This window comes from Anguilla anguilla, chromosome 19 (assembly GCF_013347855.1).
Source record: "Anguilla anguilla isolate fAngAng1 chromosome 19, fAngAng1.pri, whole genome shotgun sequence".
Classification (NCBI taxonomy): domain Eukaryota; kingdom Metazoa; phylum Chordata; class Actinopteri; order Anguilliformes; family Anguillidae; genus Anguilla; species Anguilla anguilla.
The window spans coordinates 2,730,860-2,745,963 of NC_049219.1; the positions used below are offsets into that span (position 1 = coordinate 2,730,860).

The following is a 15,104-nucleotide window of genomic DNA, read 5'->3' on the forward strand; positions in this document are numbered from 1 at the left end:
GTTCTCCCCGTGTTCGCGTGGGTTTACTCCGGGTACTCCGGTTTCCTCCCACACTCAAAGACATGCATGTTAGGTGCGCTCCTGCAGGTGCCCTTGACCAAGGCCTCAGAACTGGAGTTGGTCCCCAGGCACAGCACAGAGAGGCAGCTGCCCACTGATCCTGGGTAACTAAGGATGGCTCAAATGCAGAGGACAAATTACCCCATGGGGTTCAATAAAGTATATCATCATCTTCTATATAATGGTGAGGAACTCCTAAACACTGCTGCCATATAACAATCCAGTCATGCTGAGGAGGCTCAACTGGTTTCTCCTGAGGAGGGAGTCATTGCCACATTGAGGGGAATGCAGGGTATCCCAGGCTCAGTAAAAACTGTGGGAGACGAGGTCTTCTCTCACCCCATGACAGTGAGTCTGGTGCCCAGAGGCTATAGCAACGCCCAGCATTCACATACTGTGTTCTCTGTGTGACTGAGTGGAGCAGCAGTAGGGGTGGACGGTATGACGATATTAGATTGTGAACGATTAAAATGTCTCCACGATCTGCCTTTCCAGAGAGATCGGGTGTGAGGTGATGGCACCTCACACGCATTGGCTCTGAGTTAATTGTCCCTGATGAGGGGCAGGTGTGGGAGTCCTATATCTAGCCCCTGGTTTCTGGGGTTCAGCGCACACTCATTGTTTGTTATGCTCTTGGTGTGTAGGGGTGTAAGAATCTGCAGAAGCTATTGCATTGATCCTATCTACAATATTTGATCACCATTTAGTTTTTTCTCTGAGCTGATTATCTCAGCGCTGTGGAGGACATTTTGCCCTCGTCTCTTTAGTTTTCCTTTTGTTTTCTACCCGCCGGGCTGCGAGTGTCATTTTTCTTTTGTAAGTTACTCCACTCTGTTTTTCTAGTGGGGTTTGACTTTCTGGGTAGTTGCGCTGCAGCGGTGTTTCGTTTCTTTTAGTTTTCTGAGTCCACTGACAGAAGCTTCAGTGAGTGGAGGGAGCAATTATTTAGCTCTCTTTATTATTTGGTGTGTCCCCTGTCCCTTTCTATCGCTCGGCGGTTTTGAGGTTACCCCTCGGGGTTAACTTTTAGATCCCCCTCGGTCCGCAATTGCGTCCCACCTTCCCCAACTGTGACATCGGGAGTATCGGGCTCCACTGAAACTGCACATTCTGTCAGTTGCTCTGACAACGCTCATACACGGCATCCAACGTTGTTTTCTCAGCCAAACCTAAAATCACACTCTTCACTAGTCCCTGTTGCGCCTCCCCTAACAGACACACCAATAAACCAATAATAACAAACGGTAGCGCCTTGGATTTATTTTCCTCCCCCTTTTTTATCTGACAACATAGTGGCATGGCTGACGGAGTTGGTCCCTAAAAAAGTTTGACGTCTGTGATATGGAACTGGTTTGGGTTTTCCAAAACCGACACGGTGCGAAACACCGTTATTTGCAAAGTTTTCAAAGAAAATGTTCGCACATCGGATGGCATCACGACAAGCCTTTTAATCACCTCAGGAGAAAGCACCCCAAAGAGCACGCGGAAAGCCAAACAATCAGGGGGTCTCACGTGAGTGCCACAGGCACAGCCACGCAGCTAGAGGCTAGCGGTAGCGGTACAAAGCCAAAACAAACAAGTGCAGAAATGCACTTGATTAAAATCTGGTACTTTGGCCCAAATAGTCTCTGTTATTCTTTTTCTTTTAGGTTTTGTTTCCTTGAAGGGCAATATTTTCTTAAATAGGGATATTAGTTTGATTGCACTGTTCATTAACTTGCAAAATAGTCTTAAAAACCAACATGAAAAAGAATCGTGATCATATCGTGGATCGTGATCATTCCTGAAAAAAATGATCTGATATTTTTGCCATATCGCCCACCACTAAGCAGCAGTATACTTGTGTACTTGTGTTCTCTGTGTGACTGAGTGGAGCAGCAGTATACTGCGTACTTGTGTACTCTGTGTGACTGACAGTATACTGTGTAACCCACAGACCCAGATGAGTGTGACTCCCCCGCCCTGAACAAGTGCGGCTCCAACTCCGTCTGCATCAACACCCTGGACTCATTCACCTGCGTGTGTGAGCCGGGGTACTACAGCCTGAGCCCCATCCTCAGCCCCGCCTGCCACGGTATACACGCACACACACACACACATACACTCACACACATATATACACACTCACACATACACACACACACACACACACACACACACACACACATGCACACACACACACGCGCGCACACACACACACACACAGACACGCACACACACACGCACACAAACTCACACACACAAAAACTCACACTAACTCTGTATGAGAGTATAATGGTGTGTGTGAGAGACTATAATGCTGCTCTTACACACACACACACACGCCTGCTGCTCTTACATACATGCACTAACCCTATGTGGTTTGCTGCAGTTTGCTGTGTCTGTTTCTGTATTACTTGTAAAATGGCAACATTGGCATAGCCTAGCATTTCATGCACTTTTGTAAGTAATGAACCAAAGGCTAATCGAAACTATGTCTATGTAATGTGACTAAAGAACATCACGTCTTAACAGAGAAGGGGATGTTCACGCTATGCCTGAAGGACCATGTATCTGGGGGCATCTCCAAGCCTTTCCTCATCCACTACTTTGGCGGGAATGTGACTGTTGTCCTCAATGATGGTCGCTGCTCCATCAACGAGACGGACAAGTTTTATTATTACAGGATAACTGGCGCCCCCTCCCAGTGTGGAGGCCAAACGCTTGTGAGTACCGGCACCAGATCCAGGTCATGTACACAGCTGGTGCATTCTGGGAATGCACACCATCACAAAACTGATTCACTAAACCTGGCATAGCAAGCTGCAAGTGCTACTGCTTCTTCCTCCCTTCAGACAATGATAACACCCTTTACTCTAGCAGACCTCTCCATTCAGCACCTCTCACTACCTCTACCTGTCCCATCTCTCCATTCAGCACCCCTCACTACCTCTACCTGTCCCATCTCTCCATTCAGCACCCCCACTACCTCTACCTGTCCCATCTCTCCATTCAGCACCCCTCACTACCTCTACCTGTCCCATCTCTCTATTCAGCACCCCTCACTACCTCTACCTGTCCCATCTCTCCATTCAGCACCCCTCACTACCTCTACCTGTCCCATCTCTCTATTTAGGACCCCTCACTACCTCTACCTGTCCCATCTCTCTATTCAGCACCCCTCACTACCTCTACCTGTCCCATCTCTCCATTCAGCACCCCTCACTACCTCTACCTGTCCCATCTCTCCATTCAGCACCCCTCACTACCTCTACCTGTCCCATGTCTCCATTCAGTACCTCTCACTACCTCTACCTGTCCCATCTCTCCATTTAGCACCCCTCACTACCTTTGCCTGTCCCAAGGTCCTCACTAAGTACTTTTCCTGCTTAGCAGTTTGTAATATATCACACTGAGTATTATGAGTGTGTAATGCCTTGTGTAACACATCACACTGGGTATTATGAGCGTGTAATGCCTTGTGTAACACATCACACTGGGTATTATGAGCGTGTAATGCCTTGTGTAACACATCACACCGGGTGTTATGAGTGTGTAATGCCTTGTGTGTGTAACACATCACACTGGATATTATGAGCGTGTAATGCCTTGTGTAACACATCACACCGGGTATTATGAGCGTGTAATGCCTTGTGTAACACATCACACTGGGTATTATGAGTGTGTAATGCCTCACTACCTCTACCTGTCCCATCTCTCTATTCAGCACCCCTCACTACCTCTACCTGTCCCATCTCTCCATTCAGCACCCCTCACATCACACTGGGTATTATGAGTGTGTAATGCCTTGGGTGTGTAACACGCTTTCTGCTCATTTAGATTAACAGGACGCATGTGGAGTTGAGGAACGCGCTGACTGTGACGCTCAGCAGCGGGAGATCCATCACACGGAGGGACCTGAAGGTGCTGTGGACCTGTGCCTACCCGCTGCTCCAGACCAGCACAGCCCGCATGAAGCCTGGTCTGGACTGGTGAGAAACACACCCCTCTCTCATTCAGCCATCCAATCAGCATCCACGGCAGTAGCATGAAGGACATTAAGCCTCAAACTAGCATTTTCAGTAGTTATGCATGTGCAACTGTTACAGAGCCTGGGCTCAATGAAAATACCTTAGTCTTTGTTAGCACTGAGGCTAATCTAATGGCATGTGCGGTTCTTTATTGGTGTGTCATAATCCAGCCTGTTTGTTTGTCTGTTATTCCATCACACATTGTTGGTCATACATTTCATGTGCTGGTACTGTGGTTTATTTTTTAGCACATTGCTATTTAAAAAAAACAAATGTGCTTTTCTAGGAAATCTAGTGAATGTGGACACGGATGATGTGTTTGCTGTGTGTTCTGCTCTGCTCCTCTGCAGGGTTACCTCTCACAGTGCGGTGCAGGTGAATTCGTCCCGCCTCCTGGAGATCAGCATGGCCTTGTACAGTGACTCATCTTACGCATACAACTACACTGGCCCTGTGGAGCTCCCTTCTGCAGAGCAGCTGTACATCCAGGTGACCCTGCACTGTGAGAACAGCCTGGCCTACAACATGAGCCTACAGCTGGAGTCCTGCTGGGCCACACAGACCGCAGACCCACAAGAGGAGAAGAAGGCTTTTTTCCTGAAGGGGGGGTGAGTTCTCTCATATTGAGGGCGGAGGAGGGGGTGGGGAGTTGGGGTGGGGTTGAGTTCTGTGTTCCTGAGGGGGGTGGGGATTATTTATCTGTTCCTCAGGGTGGTGAGTTCTCTGCTCCTGAGGGGGGGGGGGGGGGGGGGGGGGGGGGGGTTATTCCTTTGTTCCCAAGGGTAGAGGGTGAGTTCTCTGCTCCTGAGGGGGGGGGGGGGGGTGTGGGGGTGTGTTCTCTCTCTTTTCCTTTACGTTTTGTCTGTGATTCGATTGTTGGGTTGATGCTGCCTCATTGTAATCATAATTAATTCATTTCCAGTGCCTGAAGCTCTGCTGACATGTACATGTGTAGTATTTGTCTCATTAACATGTGCTTTTAAAACAGTGTATGAATAAGTTTTTATTGTACATGTGTGATAACAGTAGATGCCTTATAAAAAGGCTTTATTTTGGAGGCCCAAGAGTGCATCAGTGGTAGGTTGCATTTGATGCCCAGGCTGCCAGTTGAATAGCCCTATTACAGATAACATTAGGATTGCACTCTTTATACCAAAAACATGAACCTGGGTAATTTAATGGATTAAAAAAAAAATAATAATTTTTTTTAATTGTCATTTTTATTCTTCATATCATATTTTGGTAGCAATTTCTGGTTTTATTACTTCTCTTTCTGTGTTTGGGAAATTTTGCCTTTTAATAAACTTTTCGCAGTGGTAGATGGCTTATTAGGGCGATGGCTATGGCTTATTATCTGATTTGCTCTGAATTGCTCGTTGAGAGCAATTAGGGGTTAGGTGTTTTGCTCAGGGACACTTCGACAAGCCCAGGGCAGGGGATCGAACCGGCAACCCTCCGACTGCCAGACAAACGCTCTTACCTACTGAGCTATGTCGCCCCATAAAAAAACACTAAACAATCAAAGTGTTAAACAATCCTGTCCTGTTTGACCTAGAGCAGGGGTGTCAAACTCAAATACACAGTGGGCCAAAATTTAAAACTTGAACAAAGTCGCGGGCCAACATTGAACAAATGAACCTTTTAATATGGACCCAAAACAAGTTTTGCTTTAACATTGAATATGGAACAAGCAACGCTTATTACTATACAATATATAACAATAGTGCAGACATGCAAAATCGAATTTCAAATAAAAAAACACATCAATGGCATTAATTTATTAAATGAAATTTAAATAAAAATCGTATGCCTCTTTTCTATTTGCAGCCTTCTGATTTAAATATCAAAATAAACTTTTTCCACAGGCTAATAATTTTAAAAATAAAACAACAATAATAAATCAATCAACCATTCAAGCCCATGCCTTAAAAAAAAGTGCATAAAGAAAAGGTTAATTATTGCTCAGTTTGCTACACACTGATCTAATCTGATGTGCCCAAGCCAGATACCTGGCATCTCTTCTTGGATGCTAGTAGTTCATCAATGTCTGGGCTCAGGCTCTGAGCTGAGGAAATCCTCAGTATCGAGCGAAGGTGTTCATCAGTCAGACGTCTCCTGTGAGATGTTTTAGTCATCTTCATCGAGGAGAAAAGTTGCTCACATAGATAAGTGCTGCCGAACATGGAGAGCATCTGAGCAGCTTGGGTGCGCAGCTGAGGCATTGTGTCAGGGATGAACTGTGGAAACTGTGCGGCGCCCACAGCATCATACTTCGACTTCAGTGTGTCATTACACTGGAGTTCAATCAGCTCCATTTGGAGGTTGGTTGGTGCGTTTTTCACATCAACTGCGAAGGGATTACTGAGCAGTTCAAACCTACATTTCTGGACATCAAAGTCGGCAAATCGCCGGCTAAACTCAGCGCCAAGTACACTGAGTTTTTCAGTAAACTGTGCGCATGGGAACACGGCGGTAGAGATCTGCGTTTTTATGGTTTGACAGCAGGGAAAATGGCCAAGGTTTCCTTGCAGCATCTGATTCTCCCACAGGCACAATTTAGTTTTAAAAGCCCTCACTGCAGCGTACATGTCTGTGATGATGCGCCCCCGCCCCTGAAGCTGCAGGTTCAGCGCATTGAGATGGCTCGAGATGTCACACAGAAAGGCCAGCTCACACAGAAACTTTTGCTCCCGGAGCTCTGATGTGTCCTTCCCTTTGCTTTCCAGAAACTGACATATTTCCTCACGCAGCTCGAAACATCTGTTCAGTACTTTTCCTCGGCTTAACCATCTCACCTCTGTGTGATACGGCACGTCTGCGTATTCCGAACCACACTCCTCCAGAAAAGACTTAAACTGGCGGTGATTCAGACCTTTGGCTCTTATAAAGTTAACTACTTGTGTTACTGTGGTCATAACATGTTCCATCTTTAGGGCTTTGCCACACAGTGATTCCTGATGTAGGATGCAGTGATAAACAGTTAGCTCACCTGCACAGTTCTCTTCCCGCATCTTCTCCCGAACCCTGCCCACCAGTCCACTCTTTTTACCGCACATCGCTGGCGCACCATCTGTCGTTAATCCCACGAGTTTATCCCACGGCAGCTTTATTTCAGTTACACATTTGGAAACCTCCTCAAAGATTTCCTTTCCTGTGGTTGTGCCATTCATTGATTTTAATCCCAATAGCTCCTCCGTAACACACAGATTTGAGTCCACTCCACGGATGAAGACTGACAGCTGAGCAGTATCAGATGCGTCGCTGCTCTCATCCACAGCAAGGGAGAATGCAACGAAATCTTTTCCCTTTTCCATCAGCTGGTCATACAGATTGGTGGCAAGATCACATGTGCGATCAGCTACTGTGTTTCTGCTCAGGCTCACGTTTGAAAATGCTTGCTTTTTCTCTGGGCACACGAGGTCACAAACTTTCATCATGCACTTTTTCACAAACTCTCCCTCATTAAAGGGCCGGGCTGATTTTGCGATCTCTGCTGCCACAATATAACTAGCCTTTACAGCAGCCTCACTTTGTGATGTGGCTTTTTTGAACATATTCTGTTGTGAAACCAAACTTCTTTTCATCTCCTCTACTTTCTGTCTCCTTTGAGTTATGTCCAGGTCCTTGTACTTGTCATGGTGTTTCGTTTCATAGTGTCGTCTAATGTTGTACTCCTTAGTTATAGCCACGTTGACTCCACAAACAAGACAAACAGGTCTGTCTTTTACATATGTAAACAGATATTCTTTCTCCCACCTGTCCAGAAAGCTCCGGTTTTCTGCCTTTCTTTTCGCCATTTTTGGGAAGGGGTAGCACGGTGAAAGTTGTAGCGTGAAGTCGCTATGACTACTGTCCGTTTTTTGTTGAACGTTTGGACGTCCTACTGCGTTTCTGCGTCCTGTCCTGATTGACGCGCCAAAACAACAGCAGAGCATTCATCAACCTGAACGAACGATTGCAGAACGAACTTGAGGCTAGCTGACTGTCTGCCGTTATGTTTTAAAATATATGATCAAATGTTTACGGAGTTTAATTTCCATCCGTGACTGTACTGTGTCATGTAATCACGTTATATGTATGACATTAATAATACAAGTATGTTCAGTTATCTTCAATTTATGTTTCTCGGCAAAACGAATATGCTTAGCTAGCATATCAGCTTGCCAGTGAGCTAGGTAAGCTATCCGTGGTTAGCTCACGCATTAGCAATAGGAACTACAGGGGAAGAACATCGACTGCACTGATGGTCAATCAATCAGAGATGTGTAGACTACTGGTGATTTGACTAGGCTAATTTTCATATAACTGTCTGGTAGACCTGCTGTTAACCAAGCAAGTTATCGTCGTAGGTTTTCGCCACAGTCAGTTAATGAGCCATTAACTGCTACTACTCCATCGCCGTTTGTGGTGTTTACTTTCTGGGTGACGCTAGCTGACCGATCGTTCGCAAGTCACTTTTTACCGAATAAAAATTAACACTGTCAGCGGTGATTAACAAATCTACCAAGTATTTTAATAACTGATCTACAGGCGTGTAAATATGACAACGCACTTTGAAGAGCAAGTTTTCCACCTGTTGCATAAAGACAAAAATAATGTACATTGAATTTCTAATTATTATTATTTTCTTGCTAGCTTCCAGCTTTGTCACATTCGTGCAGCATAACCCAGGTAGACATTTACGGAATGTACACGACTGACAAGCCGTCAAACACGTTTGACAGATGGAATATTTGCCGGTTAGGGTTAGCTAGCTAGTCAAATGGCTTGGTAGCCGAAGTTGCGAACTGTTTTAGCATAGGCTACTGGACTACCACATATACTAGCAAATAAGCGTTAACTGATTACGCTTTCTGCCAACTAATTATTTGGTTAAGTGGGCTAAAGGAAATAGTAAAAATGACTCGGCTACCGCAAAACTTCAGATGAGGATTATTTTATGGTCGTCTAGTGCAGCTGTAAATAGCACACGCTATAATGAAACCACTACAAAATGGGAAGCCTGCATTTTCTGACTTCGCACAGGTGGACCGTGGTCGGAGCCGCAATGTCAAGGCCAAGAGACGCCACCTCCCACCCCAGTGACCACAGATTGTAGCCCCTACTGTAGCTCAGTCCTACGCAGTAATCCGGAAGTGACGCAAGCTGTACCTCATTGGTCCAGAACAAATATTGGCACTGTGCCCAAATGACGCAATAAATCATGAAATCGACCCATGGATAGTCATAAGACAAATAAAATACACCTATTATGACTATTTGTTCTTGTGAGAAAAAATTATTGACTTTGTATTTTGATCGCATTTGTACCGTAGACTTACATGGAAACCGGATATGAAAACACCTATACTGGAGCCATCCGTAGTGGCGCTAGTGAGCAACCAGGAACTACAACACCAGGAAACGAGCTTCAAAAACGAAGTCTGGTTTTGGCCGCTTGGCAGCAAGGCACGCAGTAATGGCGGCGCTGCTTTACTTCCGGGTTTCGCCGGATTTGTCTATAATACTGGCGGGCCAGCTCTAGTAGTCATTTGGGATTGCCTCGCGGGCCAAATATAATTACACTGCGGGCCAAATATGGCCCGCGGGCCAGAGTATGACACCCATGACCTAGAGGCTATTTGGGTCTGCACAATATTGCATATTGAAGGTTTGGTATACAACATGTTGTGCATATGGTCTTGAATAACTTATAAAAATGTATAAACTTGCTGTGTGTGGGGGAAAAAAGCCATGGGATGGTATGAACTTGCCAAATGGTGTGATTTTCTGTGATGAAACACAGAATTTACATTGGCACCTACATCATGATTCTAGCCCTAAACCAGAGTTGGCCCAATACAAATATATGGTCATGCTAGAATGCTCCAAATATGAAATGGTAAAAGATACACTTCAGAGCAAAATGTGGTATGCATAATCCTACACAACGTATTAAACTGAAGGTCGTATGGGAAACACTAATTACATTAGTAGTATTGCTCTTATTATTGCATTATAATACCACCCAGACATTAGGCCTGTATTCATGAAACATGAATCTATGATCTGAGACACAATATACAGAAGATTACGTAAATTGATCTCATAGGTGCACTATAACTGATAAAATCCTCAAAATGAAATTCTGCTTCACAAACAATAGTGTTTTAATCCCCGACTCTGAAGGTGGTGCCAGAGTGCTAATGAACATGATAGCCTCACGTTTTGGCTGGTATTCACACATTGGGCCATATTCTAAATATTTTGTCGTCATATGTAGAAAGACTGCTAGCTTTAATTAGGCTACTGGCACTTGGCCCCTATAAAATTTTTTTTGAAGCTATATTGTCATTAGAGTAAGTGCGTTGTGCTCCTAATAAATTTCAATGAGTGTGATGGGGGATTTTGTTCTAAAGGGGGTGGAGGTAAATGACAGTAATACAGGACGCTTGGATATGTGTGAAAAGCTTTAATTAGGCACACAGCCCATTATCCTTTCAGCTGCCCAAACGACAGAACCTTCCGCTGGTACCTCCGGAGCAGTTCCCCTCAAAGGAAGAGGTTCTCCATTCAGATGTTCACCATGTCTGACCACTCCCACATCTACCTTCACTGCCTGAGCAGAATATGCAGCCAAGATGAGAACTGCACAACAGTAACTCCCCGCCACACCACTGCAAACTGCACACAATGGTAACTCCCCACCACTGCAATCTGTACACTCTTGGGCAAAACAAAATGGCAAAATAGTAAGCTTTTAAAGGTCTTAACAACAAATCATTGGTCAGGAAATTAGCAAGAATTAAACAAATAGATAAAGTAACTTAGTATGAGAGAGCTTTTCCCTTTGATTTATTTGAATGTTTAAGCCTTGTGGGTAAACTTGCGGACAGCTTTTTACAGCAAGAAGAGTCAATGTTGTTCCATTCAATGTTGAGGGCTTCAAACAGTTGATGAGTAGTGGAAAATTGTTTCCCGGTTAGTTTGTGTTTTAATGTGAGACCAAATATTCTCTATAGGGTTCAAATCTGGACTCTGACCAGGCCAAAACATGAGCCTGATGGACTTGTTCACAAGCCACTTTTTGGTGGTCTTTGCAGTGTGGGCAGGAGCATTGTCTTATTGAAAAATAACATCTGATCATTCTTCTTTAGAAAACAACTTTTTAATTGTGGGAAGCAAGCCTTTCTGCAATATTCTCCTGTATTCCAAAGCGTTAATTGACTTTTCACAGTGAAGCAGCTCACCAGTACCAGCAGCTGAAAAGGCTCCCGACACCATGACACCTCTTCCTCCATGCTGAACTGTGGTAGAGATGCATTCACTATTGTATTTCTCACCAGATCTTCAAAGACACCTCTCTGGAGCATCACCATGCAACTCAAAACATGATTCATCACTCCACACAACTCTGCTGAACCATTCTGAATCAAACTTTCCATATTCTGCCAAAAACTGAATTCTGTCTTTGATGTTTTTCTGAGACAGCAATGGCTTTTTAACACTTCTTCTAGACACACAACCTGTATTAGATAACCTTCTGGTTATTGTTCTTCTCGAAAGAGTCTTGTTTTCTGAGGTCTTGAATTCTGATGACAGTATTTGTAGGCTTTTCTTCCTGTCTTTGAGAACTATAAATTTCAGCAGGTGGTCATCCCTGCATGATGAGGCTTTGGGCCTTCCAGATCCTTTCTTTCTGGCAACATTACCTGTTGTTTCAAAGTGTTGACCTATTCTCTTAATAGCTGCTAGAGAAATAGGGATTTCCTCTGCCTTTAGGGCCTTGTAAATTTCAGAATAGCTACAGTTGCCCTGACGAAGACCAGCTATGCGGGTTCTGACAGCAACCCCTGCATGATATTTAGCTTTTTTTGGAGCAGATGTTCTCGCCCCTTTAATGTGGGACTCACAACACTGCATACTGTAGATCTCTCCCTGCATTATCAATCCTGGTTCCATTTCTGAGCTTGTTATCAGACCCTTGATGGGCTGCATCAGGTGTGGCAAATAACCAAATAATGACTAATCTTTTAAGAGGAAAAAAAACATCCCAGAAGATATTTTTGGAAACTTTTGTACACGCAGACATGTTAGTTTGAATTTTACATCAGACATTTGAATCATTATCATGATTTTACTTTTGCGCACAAGAAGACTATATAAGTGAATTTCCCTGTTTCTAGCTTTTCCTCAAACAGTTCACTGCAGCAAAGGTAAACAAGCAAATGGTGGCACAAGAGGTCTCAGATGTGCATTTGTTTAATTCTTGCTAATTTTCTGAACAATGTTTTGTTGTTACGACCATTAACAGCTTAATATGTTGCCATTTTGGGCTTGGCCATTTTTTTCCCCCAGGAGTGTACACAATGGTAACTCCCTGCTGCCACAAACTGCACCATGGAAGCCATGCTGGGCTTTGAGTAAGAGGGACCCAGCCTCCTCCTCCTCAGGCTGGGCTTTGAGTAAGAGGGACCCAGCCGCCTCATCCTCAGGCTGGGCTTTGAGTAAGAGGGACCCAGCCGCCTCATCCTCAGGCTGGGTTTTGAGTAAGAGGGACCCAGCCGCCTCATCCTCAGGCTGGGCTTTGAGTAAGAGGGACCCAGCCGCCTCATCCTCAGGCTGGGCTTTGAGTAAGAGGGACCCAGCCGCCTCATTCTCAGGCTGGGCTTTGAGTAAGAGGGACCCAGCCGCCTCATCCTCAGGCTGGGCTTTGAGTAAGAGGGCTGATAACGATGGGTGTGTTTGAGACAGGTCAGCCAGCAGCCTGGCCTGAGAGCTTCCTGTGTTCACTGCCAGGGATGTGACAGGCCTCACCTGAGCCCCAATCTGTCAGGACACACCCCTTTACTGACCATGCATGTGTTTACATTACACAATATTAATAAAACCTTGGGTATGCACTTATTGAACGTTGCTTTGGATAAAAGCATCTGCCAAATAAATATAATGTCATGTAATGTTACTATCATTGATAAACAGTCAATACATGAATGGATAGACCTCAATTTAAAAAGACCATATAATGCATGTTCACACTAAAAACATCATTGCATGAGCCAACCGTGTTGAGTGTTCAACATGTGGTGACCAAATAACAGGTATTTTTCAGTCATTCTTCCCAGTTCAATATTTATTTTTATTATCTAGATATTTATATTGCTCATTGTTTTTCTGATGCACGCAATTCAGTCCTTTCACTTTATCTAGTTTTCTCTGAGTTCTCATAGGCTCTTTTCTGAAGAATGGGAACAAACCCACCTCACACTAGTTCCTCCACTTCTACTTTCTGCGTGCTGCATAATTTAAATATTAAATCTTCCGTTAGCACAGGTTTACAGATCTTGAATGTTAGAGAATGTGGAGAATATTTCAGCAATCATCCTACACATTTGTTCGCATGCTGGTTAAACATTCCACCTGTATGTATCTGTACAGAACTGCTCTCCCAGGCAAAACCAGAAGGTGAGAAGAGATCTACCGGACAAACTCACAGCTATTCTTTCAGCAGGACCCATCTCTGCAGCAAAGAGGAAACTGACAAACTGTGAGTGGAATGCTATTGACAAATTACATTACATTACATTACATTCATTTAGCAGACGCTTTTATCCAAAGCGACGTACAAAAAGTGCATTTTCATGATCGTAGACAACTGCTGAACACGGGTTCAGTAAGGTACAATTACTTATTTTGTAAAGCTATTTCTAGCCGAGAACAAAGAACACTATCCTGGTCTAACATCTGCAAAGCAAAACTAGGCAGAAGAATAAGCTAGAGTATTAGGACAAATACAATTTACCAAGAAGTGCAGGGATGGGGCAACATGTAACAAGTGACAGGAAAAAGGGGTTTTTTTTATTATTTAAAAAAAAAAAATATATATATACACAGCGTGGTGGTGGTTATTCTAGGTATAGTCTGAAGAGATGAGTCTTCAGGCCACGGCGGAAGATGGATAGTGAGGGGGAGGTTCGGAGAGGGACGGGGAGTTCGTTCCACCACTGGGGAGCTAGGGTGGAGAAGCTCTGTGATCCCTTTGGGCGGGTGGGAGGGGTTGCAAGACGCCCTGCTGCCGCAGAGCGGAGTGGTCGAGCAGGCACATAGAATTGAGTCATGTCCTGCAAGTAGATGGGGGCTGTCCTGTTGGCGGCAGTGTAGGCAAGGGTCAGGGCTTTGAATCGGATCCTGGCAGCGACCGGTAGCCAGTGAAGTGATCGCAGCAGAGGAGTGACGTGGGAGAATTTGGGGAGGTTGTAGATGAGTCGGGCAGCGGCATTCTGAATCAAATGGAGTATACTGCTGTGTGTGTGTGAGAGAGAGTGTGTGTGTGTGTGTTTGTGAGAATGTATGTGTGTGAGAGTGTGTGAGTGTGTGTGTGCGCGCGTGTGTGAGTGTTTGTGTGTGTTTGTGAGAATGTATGTGTATGTGTGAGAGTGAATGAGTGTGTGTGAGAGTGCATGAGTGTACGTGTGTGTGTGCATCAGTGTGTGAGTGTGTGAGGTGGTAGATTCTGTGTTGTGACTGACTGTTGTTTAGACTATGCTTGACTGAATTAGAATGTGTTGTGTGATTGTAGTAGAGTGGATTAGAATGTGTTATGTGATTGTAGTAGAATGGATTAGAATGTGCTGTGTGATTGTAGTAGAATGGATTAGAATGTGTTGTGTGATTGGTTGCTTTTCTCACTCCGTGCAGGGCCTGGAGCCCAGATCATGCTATCAGTGGCCGGAGGATTGATTGGCCTCTTTTTTCTGACAGCACTGGGTGTGCGTGCAGCACAAGCTATAACACAGCGCAACCCCAGACATCAATAAAATGTGTATACCTGCACTGTTTAGTCCGTCCTCTCTGTGCTACTGTACAAACAGCACTGTGTCCTTATTCTCCCTGTGTAACTGTGTACAAACAGCACTGTGGTCTTATTCTCTCTGTGTAACTGTGTACAGACAGCACTGTGTCCTTATTCTCTCTGTGTAACTGTGTACAAACAGGCACTGTTTCAAACACTGCAATCTAGAGATAAGGAGGGCATCTGATTTTGGTGTCCTCCCC

The 15,104-nt window shown here is 44.6% G+C and overlaps 1 protein-coding gene across 7 annotated transcripts in view; it reads left to right on the forward strand.

Annotated features, from left to right (window-relative positions):
• Nucleotides 1-14,882, forward strand: part of LOC118218904 — a 284,420-nt gene extending 269,538 nt beyond the window's left edge. For 6 of the 7 annotated variants that reach the window (XM_035401651.1, XM_035401654.1, XM_035401652.1 and 3 more), the window contains 7 exons: nt 1,997-2,134; nt 2,575-2,765; nt 3,880-4,031; nt 4,421-4,678; nt 10,554-10,707; nt 13,488-13,596; nt 14,748-14,882. In XM_035401651.1, the coding sequence (XP_035257542.1) occupies nt 1,997-2,134; nt 2,575-2,765; nt 3,880-4,031; nt 4,421-4,678; nt 10,554-10,707; nt 13,488-13,596; nt 14,748-14,866 (1,121 nt within the window). In that variant the 3' untranslated portion in view covers nt 14,867-14,882. Of the gene's footprint in view, nt 1-1,996; nt 2,135-2,574; nt 2,766-3,879; nt 4,032-4,420; nt 4,679-10,553; nt 10,746-13,487; nt 13,597-14,747 lie in introns of those variants that run through there. The other variant, XM_035401653.1, reaches the window with a different exon arrangement.
• The last annotated feature ends 222 nt before the right edge of the window (nt 14,883-15,104 follow it).